Below are 12,260 nucleotides of genomic sequence, written 5' to 3' on the forward strand. Positions count from 1 at the left end.
AGAGGCGTCAAGGATGACGCCCAGGTTTCTGGCCCCAGTAACCGGAAGGAAGGGGCTGACAGAGAAGAGAGGAGGAGCCGGCGTGCGGGCGGATGGGCATCGGGAATTCAGCCTTGGACTTGGTGGGTTTGAAACGCCTGTTCGACACGGTGAGTAGGCAGCTGGTTTACAAGTCTGGAGTTTTCGAAAGAATTTTGGGAGTCACTGGCGTACAGATGACATTTAAAGTCAGGAACACGTACTATTTGCCAGATATAGGCACTAAGGCGGTTGATGCGAACTGAGGCCTTCTAATAGAGTTACAAGTGTTACTTTCATTTTGCAGATGTGGAAACTGAGGCTCGGAGAGAAGTAACTCGCTCGAAGTCTCATAACTCATTGGTGGCACAGCTGAATTCAAACCCGGATTACCTGCTGAGTCTTTGCCCCTAGCCCCTCGCCTCCACAGTGACCCCCTTGCTTAATGTCTTTATGGCATGTCATATGTGAGAAATGGATAGAATTTGCTTTGGCAGTGGGAGTGGATAACCCAGAAAAGAAGAAGACAGGAGCAGCAAACCAGGTCCCATAGTGAGGGAACACTCTGATCCTTACAGAGGTTGAACACTGGGGAGCTGCAAAATGAGGCCGAATAGGGAAGGATGGACCCGATTGATGGCAGGCTTAAAGACTGGCAGGAAGAGTTTCCAGTGGTGCGGGAAGGGAGCAGGGAGCCATTGACAGTTCTTGAGGGGGCCAGTATGTAGTCAGAGCAGCCCTTGAGAAAGACCCGTCACACACGGGCCTGTAGGCTGGCGGCATCAGGAAAACCAGAGAGGAGGAAATAGGCCCGGAAGCCATTGATACTGTCTGGGTGTGAAAGATTCGGGTTGAGCCAGTGGAAATGAGGAGGAAGTGAGGAAGCTGAGGATGGCCTGAAGATGTCGTCGCTGAGCCGAGTCTGTGCCTGATGCCATGTGGGGGCTGATGGTGAGGAATGAGTCAAGGTTTCCAACCAGTGGGGCCGACGAGGAGGTGGGGAATAATGTTGGCCAGGACAGAAGAAAGGGAAGTTGATTGAGAGGGAGCTTGGTCCTGCTCTTCATGTTTTGGGGGCTGAGTGAAGCATGAGGGGCCAGATTTCTTCTTCTCAGGAGCCCACAGTCAAGGGTGGGTGACAGAGCTGCACAGAGCTGGCTAGACTGCAAGGCAGAGAGAGCTAAGGGTCTGAGAGTGCAGGCAAGAGGAGGCCAGAGGACGAGGCGGGGGCCAGGTGGGCGTGTTTGATGGTGACTGGTAGGGCTGGGGATGGAGAGTTAGGAAGCGTCCATCCCGAGGTCAAAGGCCTGAGTGGATGACGTCAGGGAGGGAGAGAGGGTTGCATGAGGCAAAAACCAACCCTGGGGTTGCTTCTGCCACTTGCTAGCTGTGTGTGCCCGTGGACCAGTGTCTTAACCACTGTGGCTGGCCCCTAGTTTCCTCATTTGTAAACATAGATAATAATAGTTCTCACATCCGGCCATCGTGAGGACAAAGTAAACTAATAGATGGAACTGCTGAGGGCCCTCCCAGCCCGTGGTGAGAGCTCAGGGATGTTACTGAGAAGAAGAGGCCACAGAGAGCTCAGGGAGGGCCTAGGTCCTGAATCCCAGGGGAGGAACGTCAGGGAGGGAACTCAGTTCCTAGTGATGACAAGGAGATTCATCGAGCCAGCTAGAAACCAGAAATTTACATACATCATCTCAGTTAATTTTCCCAGCAACACCAGGAAGGAGCATCTATCAACATGCCCATTGTACAGATGAGGACAGTGAGGTCCAGAGACCTGATCTTGGTCACACAACCTGGAGCAGGTAGAAGAGGGACCCAGGGCTGTACATAGCGCTTCCAGAGCATCTGCTGGTAACCACTGCCCCACACTGCCCTTTGTGAGGGGATGGGAAGTTCAGGGAGTGGCCATGCAGGAGTTGAGGGACCCAGAAAGTCAGGGCCAGAAGCCACATTGCTAAGAATTTAATCACATGTGGGCAGAGAGGAAGTGGTAGTGGGAGACCACACATTGCAGAAGTTTAGTCATAAGTGAAAGGAGAAATAAGAAGACAGAGTGTTGGGTGTTGGGAGGGAAGGGTGTTGGGGTCAAGGAGTGGTTCTATGGAAGGAGAGAACCTGGATCGTGTCGTCAGTAGAAGAGAAGGGGACCGTGAGACGGAAGAGTGTGAAGAGCCAGGAGGTGGGGGTGTGACAGAGGAAAGGAGGCCCTTCTGGGATGAAGAATGAATGAGATCGAAGCCATAGCTGAAGCAATTTAGGTTTGGCAGAGGGCAAGAAATGGTCATGACTCACAAGGAAGTTGTAAACTAGGTGGGAAAAGAGTCAACGAGGGCCTTGGTTGGGTTCTTCTGCTTCATCCGTGACAGGAAGGGTCAGGTGTGTCTCGTGAACTGGTGGGCACATTGGATCAAAAATAATTGGTTCTTGGCTGAAGGAGTCCCTGAGATAGAATGTAAGCTGGACCCAAGCTGTAGTTCAGAAATTTGTAAGTGTCCATCCATCCATCCATCCATCATCCACCAACCCACTCACTCATCCTTCCATCCATCCATCCAACCATATATCCATCCATTTACTCATCCTTCATCCATTACCCACCATCCCTCATCTATTCATCCGTTTACCCACCCATCCAACCGTCCACCTCTTCATCCATTCAATAACCATATATTATTGGGCACTTCCTGGGTGCTGAGTCCTGGGGGTACAAGTTGGGACACAAAAGAGATCCTTCAGTAGTCCCCCCCTCATCCTCAGTTTCACTCTCCATGGTTTCAGTTACCTGTGGTCAACCAAGGTCCAAAAATATTAAACAGAAAATTCCAGAAATAAGCAATTATAAGTTTGAAATTGCATGCTGTTCTGAGCAGCGTGATGAAATCTCGCAGCTTCCTGCTCCATCACACCCTGACATGAATCATCCCTCTGTCCAACATATCCACGATGTATACGCTGTGTACACTACTGGCCCGTCAGTCACTTAGGAGCTGTCTGGGTGATCAGATCAACTGTCGCCGTATTGTAGTGCTTGAGTTCAAGTAACCCTTATTTTACATAATAATGGCCCCAAAGTGCAAGAGTAGTGATGCTGGCAATTCAGATATGCCAAAGAGAAGCCATAAAGTGCTTCCTTTAAGTGAAAAGATAAAAGTTCTCCACTTAATAAGGAATGAAAAAAATCAAATGCTGAGGTTGCTAAGATCTATGATAACTTTTATGACAATATATTGTTATAATTGTCCTATTTTATTATTAGTTATCACTGTTATTCTCTCGCTGTGTCTAATTTATAAATTAACCTTTATCACTGGTATGTATGTATGGGAAAAACACAGTATATATAGGATTTGGGACTGTCTGCAGTTTCAAGCATCCACGGGGGGTCTTGAAATGTACCCCCCGCAGATAAGGGGGGACTGCTGTATTTTCAAGGAGTCCACGGTCTTCTGTGTAAGACCCAGCAGACAAGCCAGCAATCGCCGTGCAATGTGAACAGAGCATCACAGAGAGAGAGAAGTCGATGACCTGTGGGCACAGAGGAAGGAGGGGGCAGAAGGGAGGAAGTGAGGGTTTCAGGTTTAATCTGAAGGAGGGTAGGAGTGAAAGGAAGTGGTGGTGGGCAGGAGAGAATATTCTAGACAGAGGGAACAGCCTGTACGAAGCCCTGGGTGTCAGTGAGAGCCTGGCATTTTCGAGGAACTGAAAGAAGGTGCACGTGGCCGGAACAAAGCGGTGTGGTGGGTGGTGGGCTGGGGACAAAAGTTGAGGCTGGAGAAGTCGGCAGGAACCTGGACTTCGTCCTGAGGGCAATGAGGAGGTATTGAAGGATGTGGGGAAAGGAGAGCCTTGCTCAGGTTTGTGTTTTGGAAAAATCTCTAGGCTTTAAAGAGGAGGACAGACTGAGGGGCTGGTCATCGGGAGACGAATGTGGGGCGGCGGTCCGGCAGAGAGATGGAGCGGGTGGGCATGTGGATGGCGAGGAGTAGATGGATTCAAGACCATCTACGTGGCTAACTCAACGTGGTGTGCCGATTGACTGAACGTGGGCGGTGACAGAGAGCCCGGGGCAGGGGTGAGCCTGGTGTTCCTGACCTGAGGAATCGAGCCGACCTGCAGTCTGTCAGGAATTACTGACTCATCAGAGAGTACATCAGGCCCTTGGGACAGCGGAGGGGGACACGTTTCGCGGCTGGGGGATGGAGATAACATTTAGGACCTTCGCTCACAGCCCCCACGAGCAGGGCAGGACGGATCTGGCTTCAGCTGTGGGAGGATGGAGCTGAGTGGATAAAATGCTAGATCCTCACCGAGATGCTCCGGGAGACCCGGGCCAGTCATCGCACCTCCTGCAGCCTCAGATGATACAGGTGTGACCTGGGTGACAACTTCTGCCACCCAGTGACAACTGTCATGTGTAATTTGAAGACGATAAAGAGCTTCCACTCCAGTACCCCGCCCTCTGCACTGTGGCTCCGGACTAAGTTCTTGGGGTTGTGATAGCAGCATCCCTGATTCCACCTCAGCCCCCTGTAGAGCCAGAGGTGGGACAGGAACCCCCCTCCCTCCCTTCCTGGGTGAAGGACCCAGAATCCGGTGGTCAGCTCCTTCAGGCTAAAGTGTGGTGGGGGTGCGGGTACCAGAGCACCTCTCCCCTGCCGCCCTCCACAGAGCTCTGCCTCACTGCCACCTCCTCCAGGGAGCCTTCCTGATTCCCCTGGTGGGCCTCTGAGTCCCAGAGTCCGCACAGCACCATAGAGGTCTCTCGAGGCCCTTATCACAGGCCCAGGCTTCAGGACATTCCATCTGGAAGGTCCCTTGGAATCCATTTCAAAGCTAGGAGAACCAAGGAGAAGGAAGGCGGTTAATTCCCAGCAAGGAAACCACCTCAGAAATGTCCCTGGTCTCCCTGCCTCCCAGGCGAGGCTGAGAGGTGCGTCCAGCCCTCCACGGTTTCCCCCCAGGTTCCCCCTCAGTCTCACCTCCTCTTCCTCGGTCCTCTACAGTCCCCTCCTCCTCAGTCAAGCCTCATTGGAAGCACACTGTGCACCAGTCCCGGGGATGCACACAGTGGGGGACACGACCCTGTCCTCACAGAGTCTACTGTCTCCGTGTCACATCCAGGCCATCTCCCCACCAGAGTTCCATGCCGTTTCCCTCACTCACCTCTGCACCTGCCTCCTCTGCTCCTGTGCTAAGAGCTTCCCTCGTGTGACATGCCTGCCCCCTTGTCCTGGTAAGAACTCTCCCACCCACAAGACCCAGCTCACTGGCCACCACCTCCAGGCAGCCTTCCAAGTTCTCTTGGCCAGAAGCAACCTCTCCCTGCTCTGGACCCTGGGGCCCTTTAGCTCACCTGGACGTTCCTACGCGGGGCCAGGCCTTGCTCCCCTTCCCGATCTCGCTGTGGAGAATCGCCCCCCCAAGGGCGGGGGCTGTGTCTGGCTTCTGCCCTCCCCACAGCACCGGGCACACAGCATGTGCTCACTGGCTTGTCTGCTGCTCTGTTCCCCTCCCTGCCAGCAGGCTGCACCAGCCCAGAGCTAGTCCAGAACTTTCTGCTCCTGCCACTGTAACTTGTTCCCTAGAAGGGACAGGGGAATTTGGGTTCTTCCAGAGAAAATTTCTGAGTCTGTGGCGGAACAAGGGGAGACGCGAAACCCACTCAGGGAGTTTCCCCAGCAGTGGGGGCTGGGGCAGCCTCCCCATTAATAAAGCTGCCAATCAACCTCGTGACAGCCCCTGTTGTCCTGCACCGAGGAGCATGTGGAGGCCCCTGTGGCAGGTGGAGAAGCCACAAGACACGGCATTAGCCACCGGGCAGAGGGCATGGAGAACAGAGGGTCAGGAGACCCTCCCCCCACGAGGGGTAGCTTCAGCAGGGACCCGCTCCCTCTGCCTCCTCCTGGGACCCAGGCCCTTACCAAGCACCTCTGGGCGTTTGCTGCTCCTCGGGGCCCAAGGCTCTGTTTTCGGGCCAGAGCTTCCCTCTCCCTGGCCAGGGTGGCTGAGGGCAGCAGCACCCTTTCCCCAGCCCAGCCCAGCCTCCTCTGACTCAGCAGGATGGGGCCAGCTGGGGGCTGCTCTGTCTGGGCTGCAGATCGCACCCCTTCTGCAGGAAGCTGGCACCAAAGATGAGCAGAGGCAGGAAGGCCCCACTCCGCACCAGCCCCCTCTGCTGCACGTGCATATGGAAGCCCACCCCGGGGACAGGCTGGGGGCCAAGAACCCTCCCCGGTGGTGGCTTGAGAAGTGGGCGGGGTTAGGGGGTCTCTGGCAGGTGATATGACTCTAAAAGAAGCAGAGGAATGCTGGTGTGAGGCCCAGTAAGGCAGGACCCCATCTTTCTCAGATTTACCATCTTGGCAGGCCCCCCTCGGATGGTCCAAACACTCTTCTATAAGTGAGGAAACGGGGGTGCAGAGAGCATCTATGAGCTGCCCAAGGTCACACAGCAAGGCTGTGACAAAGGATTCTGCTCCCAGAAGGTTCTGCCGTGACAGGAGGCACCCCCTCCAGGAAGTGAAGCAGCCCCAGCCTCCCAAGGTGGCCCTGCGGGAAGAGTTGCACCTGGCCTTTCCCTCCCATGATCCAGCCCGCTGTCGTGGTTTCCTCTCCCAGATTCCTGGTGAGGACTGACGAGCTTACCGTCTGAGTACTGCCCCTGGTGGAGTCGCGTCTCAGCAAACAGCACCTGCTGGTGTTATCCTCGCTAGGGATGCAATTTTAATAAGGCTCCATGATTAACACAGAGCTGACTGTGACAGCACCAAATGCACCTGACACCATGTTCCAGGGCCAGGTGTCATTCTGAGCTGCCCCTGGTCACTCAGGGACAGGCTGGAGCCAGGCCTAGATCCCACGTGCAGAATCAAAGATGCTGCCCACTTGGAGGCGGGCATGGGACTCTCCTCCTAGTTAAGGGACTCCCATGATCTGGCCTGGGGAGCCCTAAGCAGAAAAATGGTCATTTTCTCTGGTGGCCAGGGGACCGATGCTGTGATGCAGTGATGCTGCGGCCCATGGGGTCTGTGGAACGTCTGCTCAGGGCTTGGCTCGGGCGCATGTGTCCAGTGCAGACGTGGCTCTGCTAGGAGCTGGAGGCATCATCGCTCACCGGGCCTTTCATTCTGTTCTGCAGCCTAGATTGAGTCACCCCACGTGGGGGAATTTGGCTTCCCAAACTACGGAAGTGCAAATTTGGACGAAATGGTGATCAAAACCTGTCGGGCTCTGGCCTTCTGTGGTTCAGGGCCCAGGATGGGGAAGGACCCACCACCAAAGCTGTCTGTGCCTCCAGGCTTTCTTAGCAGGAGCTGGAGCCGTGGCCCTACCTGCAGAGAGGTGCCCATCTGCCATGCAGCCGGCAGACCCCTGGGAGGCCTTCCTGGCACCTTGCAGCTCCTTCGGGCTCAGGGGAGGCAGCCTCCCTTGGCCCCTGCCTGGCTGTCCCCCCCCCGGGCACCGTGCACAAAGAAGGCTCACCAGCCTCAGAGCAGGGACAAAACCAGGTTAGGATGGAGGCTTTTTGGCTTTGCTAATAGAGGAACCAAGAAATGTCCCCTGTGAAAGGAGAAGTGTGTCATTGTCGTGGCCCCTGGTCACACACACCCCACCTCCGTCCCCAGTCGAGTGTCCATTCTCTGTAAAGCCACAAACATTCCAAGACTGGACTTCTGCTGAATCATCTCAAATTCTTGGAACTCCACTGGTCTAGGGAAGGATGGAGGGGGAGGTGACAGGAGGCGGGCAGGATCCCCACAGAGGTTAAATAGGTCACCTCCACGCTTGGCTCTCCGCCTTGTCACCACAGAGCAGAGGGACCCACTCCTGGACTCCAGCACCATGACTCCACTGAAGATGCTGTTCCTGGTCGCCCTCCTCCTGGGGGCTTCTCTGCAGGTCACCCACGCAGGTGAGAGCAGAGGAGAGGAGGCCCGAGGAAGGGACACCAGGAGAGGAGGGGTGGGGGACCCAGACCACAGCAGCAACACACACATATTATGTATTATTTGCATCCCTACAAAGATGTGAGAGGCCGGCAGCAATAGGATTTTGAGGGAGGCATTCAAAGCAAAATGATGGCAATGATGGTGATGATGTGGAGAAGGATGACGATAGTGATGATGGGGAGAAGGAGGATGATGGTGATGATGTGGAGAAGGATGACGATAGTGCTGATGGGGAGAAGGAGGATGATGGTGATGATGTGGAGAAGGATGACGATAGTGATGATGGGGAGAAGGATGATGATGGTGATGATGTGGAGAAGGATGACGATAGTGATGATGGGGAGAAGGAGGATGATGGTGATGATGTGGAGAAGGATGACGATAGTGATGATGGGGAGAAGGATGATGATGGTGATGATGGGGAGAAGGAGGATGATGGTGATGATGTGGAGAAGGATGATGATAGTGATGATGGGGAGAAGGATGATGATGGTGATGATGTGGAGAAGGATGACGATAGTGATGATGGGGAGAAGGAGGATGATGGTGATGATGTGGAGAAGGATGACGATAGTGATGATGGGGAGAAGGATGATGATGGTGATGATGGGGAGAAGGAGGATGATGGTGATGATGTGGAGAAGGATGACGATAGTGATGATGGGGAAAAGGATGATGATGGTGATGATGGGGAGAAGGAGGATGATGGTGATGATGGGGAGAAGGATGACGATGGTGATGATGGGGAGAAGGAGGATGATGGTGATGATGGGGAGAAGGATGACGATAGTGATGATGGGGAGAAGGATGACGATAGTGATGATGGGGAGAAGGAGGATGATGGTGATGATGTGGAGAAGGATGACGATAGTGATGATGGGGAAAAGGATGATGATGGTGATGATGGGGAGAAGGAGGATGATGGTGATGATGGGGAGAAGGATGACGATGGTGATGATGGGGAGAAGGAGGATGATGGTGATGATGGGGAGAAGGATGACGATAGTGATGATGTGGAGAAGGATGACGATAGTGATGATGGGGAAAAGGATGATGATGGTGATGATGGGGAGAAGGAGGATGATGGTGATGATGGGGAGAAGGATGACGATGGTGATGATGGGGAGAAGGAGGATGATGGTGATGATGGGGAGAAGGATGACGATAGTGATGATGTGGAGAAGGAGGATGATGGTGATGATGTGGAGAAGGATGACGATAGTGATGATGGGGAGAAGGATGACGATAGTGCTGATGGGGAGAAGGAGGATGATGGTGATGATGTGGAGAAGGATGACGATAGTGATGATGGGGAGAAGGAGGATGATGGTGGTGATGAAGATGATGTGGAGAGGGATGCTGATGGAGATGATGAGGATGGTGACAACGCTGCCACCCCAGTGCTTGGGGACTGGCCTGGTGACGGACAAAATCCTTGCACATCTTGCACTGCGATGGTCCTGAGGCAGCGACTGTGACTGTGTTCTGACGGTGGAAAATGAACAATTCTCCAGATGTCAGCCTCCGTTTTATTAAAGAGTCCTATGTACAATGAGGGGATCAGCGTAAAGGCAGGAGAGGGAAACTGAGCCTTGGAAAGTGTCCTCACCCCTCGGGCCTCCATTTTCGCATCTGTAGAATGGGGCAGGGCTAGCACCTGCCTCCAGGTGCGCTGTGAGGACCGGCTGGGAGAAAGGCTGCAGTGGGGAAAGGTCAACCCAGAGCCTGGCCCGGAGCAAACACTTGGTGACTCGGGGCTGGTATCTGAGTGTGCGCCACACACAGACACATACACAGAGACACGCAAATAAGCATGCACAGGCTCCCTCAAGCACACACAGATACATGCATGCACACACACATGCAAATACACAGGCCCCAATCACACACACACAGATCTCCCACACACAAATGTGCGCACACACACACACACACACACACACGTATAGACCCCATTCACATACTCCCCACACAGAAACACACTCGCAGACTCCCCCACAAGAGCTCCCCCCAACAACACACACACATAGACACACAGATAGACGCACACACACACAGACACACATATGCAGATGCTCACAGGCGCGCCCACTCCTGCCGTCCTTCTTTGTAGCGCGAGCCACCAACGTGGGCCGGGAGTGCTGTCTGGAGTACTTCAAGGGAGTCATCCCCCTCAGGAGGCTGATCACCTGGTACAGGACCTCCCCGGAGTGCCCCAAGGATGCCATCGTGTGAGTCCGCCCTCCCCCCGCCCCCTGCTCATGGGAGCTGAGCACAGAAGGAGGACCCTGGGGCTTCCAGGACAGCCCCTGGGGAGAGGAGAGCGGAGAGCGGGATTCATCCCCTTCACCACCCTGGCTCTGCTCCTCAGGGCGGTTCCTGCTCCCCACACTGCGAGACCCAAAAGGCCCCAGGTGGTGAGGCCCCCCTTTCTATTGATTTATGGGAAAACTGAGGCCCTGAGAGACACAGGACAGCCCATGTCACACGGGAAGTTAGCTGCCAATGCGGTCACTTTCCCCCACCTGGGCCTGAGCCGGAGAAGCGCTCGAGTGCCAGGCCCCTCACATGCTCCACCTAGTTCCCAGGCTGTAGGTGGGCGTGGGCAGTCTGAGGTGGGGGACAGGAGGTCCTCCTGGGAGCGCCAGGACTGGTAGGGACCTTGTAAGGGTCAAGAATCAGCCTGATGTCCCAGATTTGCCACTGAGGCCGTGTGACTTCAGGCAACTCCTGGTCAGCGCAGGCTGAGGCTGCTCCAGGGCTCCACAAGCATTCACGCCCCGCAGCCCCTGACAGTTTTCTCCCTCTGTGTAGCTTTAGAACTATCCTGGGCAGGTCCGTCTGTTCAGACCCCAAGGACACGAAGGTGATGAAGGCAATCAGATACTTAGAAAGCAGCACGAAGTCCCAGGGCCTCATCACCCAGGAGTCCTGATTTCCCCTGGACCGTTTGCAGACTTCTGGCCTCAGTGTTCACTGCCCCGACCCCAAGCTGCCTGTGTCCAGTGGAAGCCCTACGAGGACAAAGAGGACCCCTGTCCCCTTTTCTAAACTGGAACCGTGGCCTGAAAAGGCCCAGATTAAAGTCTCTTCCTTAGTCTGAGTCAATGTGTTCTGTCCACCCCGGCCTGTCACACTGGAAGGGTCCTCAGAGAATGTCTGGTCCTGCCATGTCCAGGTCAGAAAGGGAAACTGAGGCTGAGAGGGGGACATGGCTGCCACAGCCCACACTCGAGTGAGGGGTGGCCCTGGTGAGGGGGCCCAGGCAGGGGTGGGTGGAGGGGGACGAGCAGGGCAGGGTACACAAGAGGCTCGGTGGACCCTCCTCTGTGCTGTGTGCTGGCAGGGAGGGGTTCTTGGAAGGGCCATCTGGATTCTCTCCCATCCAGTCTCATCTCATCTGCCCCTGAGGTCCCCCAGTCTCGGCCCAGACCAGCCCCTATCCTCATCTGTGATCCCCTGCCCAAGGCAAAGCTGAGGACACACTTCCCCTTAAGCATCTGATCAATTCCACAAAAGTTTCCAGGACCCTTCCTTGGCAGGAGTTCCGCCCAGTGCTGGGGGAGCTCCCTGGCTGGGGGTTCCTGCAGCCCCTTCCCAACTCTGGCCCACCTCTCAGTCCCCCAGCACACACTGCGGTCCAGCTGGCCCAGAGAATCTTTGCAAGGCCCAGCTCCACCTGCGCTCTCCCTCTGCCAGCTCAGGCTCCAGGCCGCTCGGCCACGCCAGGGCCTTGGCCTGCTTTCGGGAGGTCTGCGGTCTGAGCCTTGGCCCGCTCCAGCTCCATCTCCCACTGTTCCCAGCCCTCATCTCCCGCTCCAGTCAGGCCGCCCCAGGGTTCCTCCTGACCTGAAGTGTGAGCCCCGGCCGGCCGTCACAGCACAGACATCCCACCCAGCCTCAGCCCAAGCCAGCCTCCAGGAAGCCCTCCCCGAGAACAGCTGGCCGCCTGACTCCTGCTCCCATCCCTCCAGCTCCCATGGGGGTTGTTATCCCAGTGACTCCTGTGTGGGTCTGTCAGTCCTGACTCCCTCATTAGACTGGGAGCTCCGTGAGCCGCCCTGGGGATCCCGCAGCCCACATGCTCATAAAGATGGGGACCGGGAGGTCATGGACCCCTCACCCCCAGAGCCTCTGTCCAGCCCAGCTCAGGTCTGGAGCCATCACGTGCACGGGGGCAAAGAGTCCAAGTCTTCAGATTCTAGTTCTGTCTCACTCTCCTGTCCAGCTGTGGACTCGCGGCTTCTCTCTCTGGGATGCAGCCTGGGGGCAGACGCACCG

The 12,260-nt window shown here is 55.4% G+C and overlaps 1 protein-coding gene across 2 annotated transcripts; it reads left to right on the plus strand.

Moving 5' to 3' along the window:
- On the plus strand, nucleotides 1–11,082 carry CCL17 (C-C motif chemokine ligand 17). Of its 2 annotated transcripts, XM_070261863.1 has the most exons (6): nucleotides 4,259–4,397; nucleotides 5,152–5,263; nucleotides 6,513–6,655; nucleotides 7,841–7,942; nucleotides 10,093–10,210; nucleotides 10,794–11,082. In XM_070261863.1, exons 4-6 carry the CDS (start codon nucleotides 7,873–7,875, stop codon nucleotides 10,912–10,914), a joined length of 309 nt encoding a protein of 102 aa, XP_070117964.1. In that variant the 5' UTR covers nucleotides 4,259–4,397; nucleotides 5,152–5,263; nucleotides 6,513–6,655; nucleotides 7,841–7,872; the 3' UTR covers nucleotides 10,915–11,082. The 2 variants fall into 2 exon arrangements, with proteins under 2 accessions (XP_070117963.1, XP_070117964.1); XM_070261862.1 differs by lacking the exons at nucleotides 4,259–4,397; nucleotides 5,152–5,263; nucleotides 6,513–6,655 and adding an exon at nucleotides 1–149.
- Nucleotides 11,083–12,260: the final 1,178 nt, after the last annotated feature.

The sequence above is a fragment of the Equus caballus genome, chromosome 3, assembly GCF_041296265.1.
Source record: "Equus caballus isolate H_3958 breed thoroughbred chromosome 3, TB-T2T, whole genome shotgun sequence".
NCBI classification, from domain to species: Eukaryota; Metazoa; Chordata; class Mammalia; order Perissodactyla; family Equidae; genus Equus; species Equus caballus.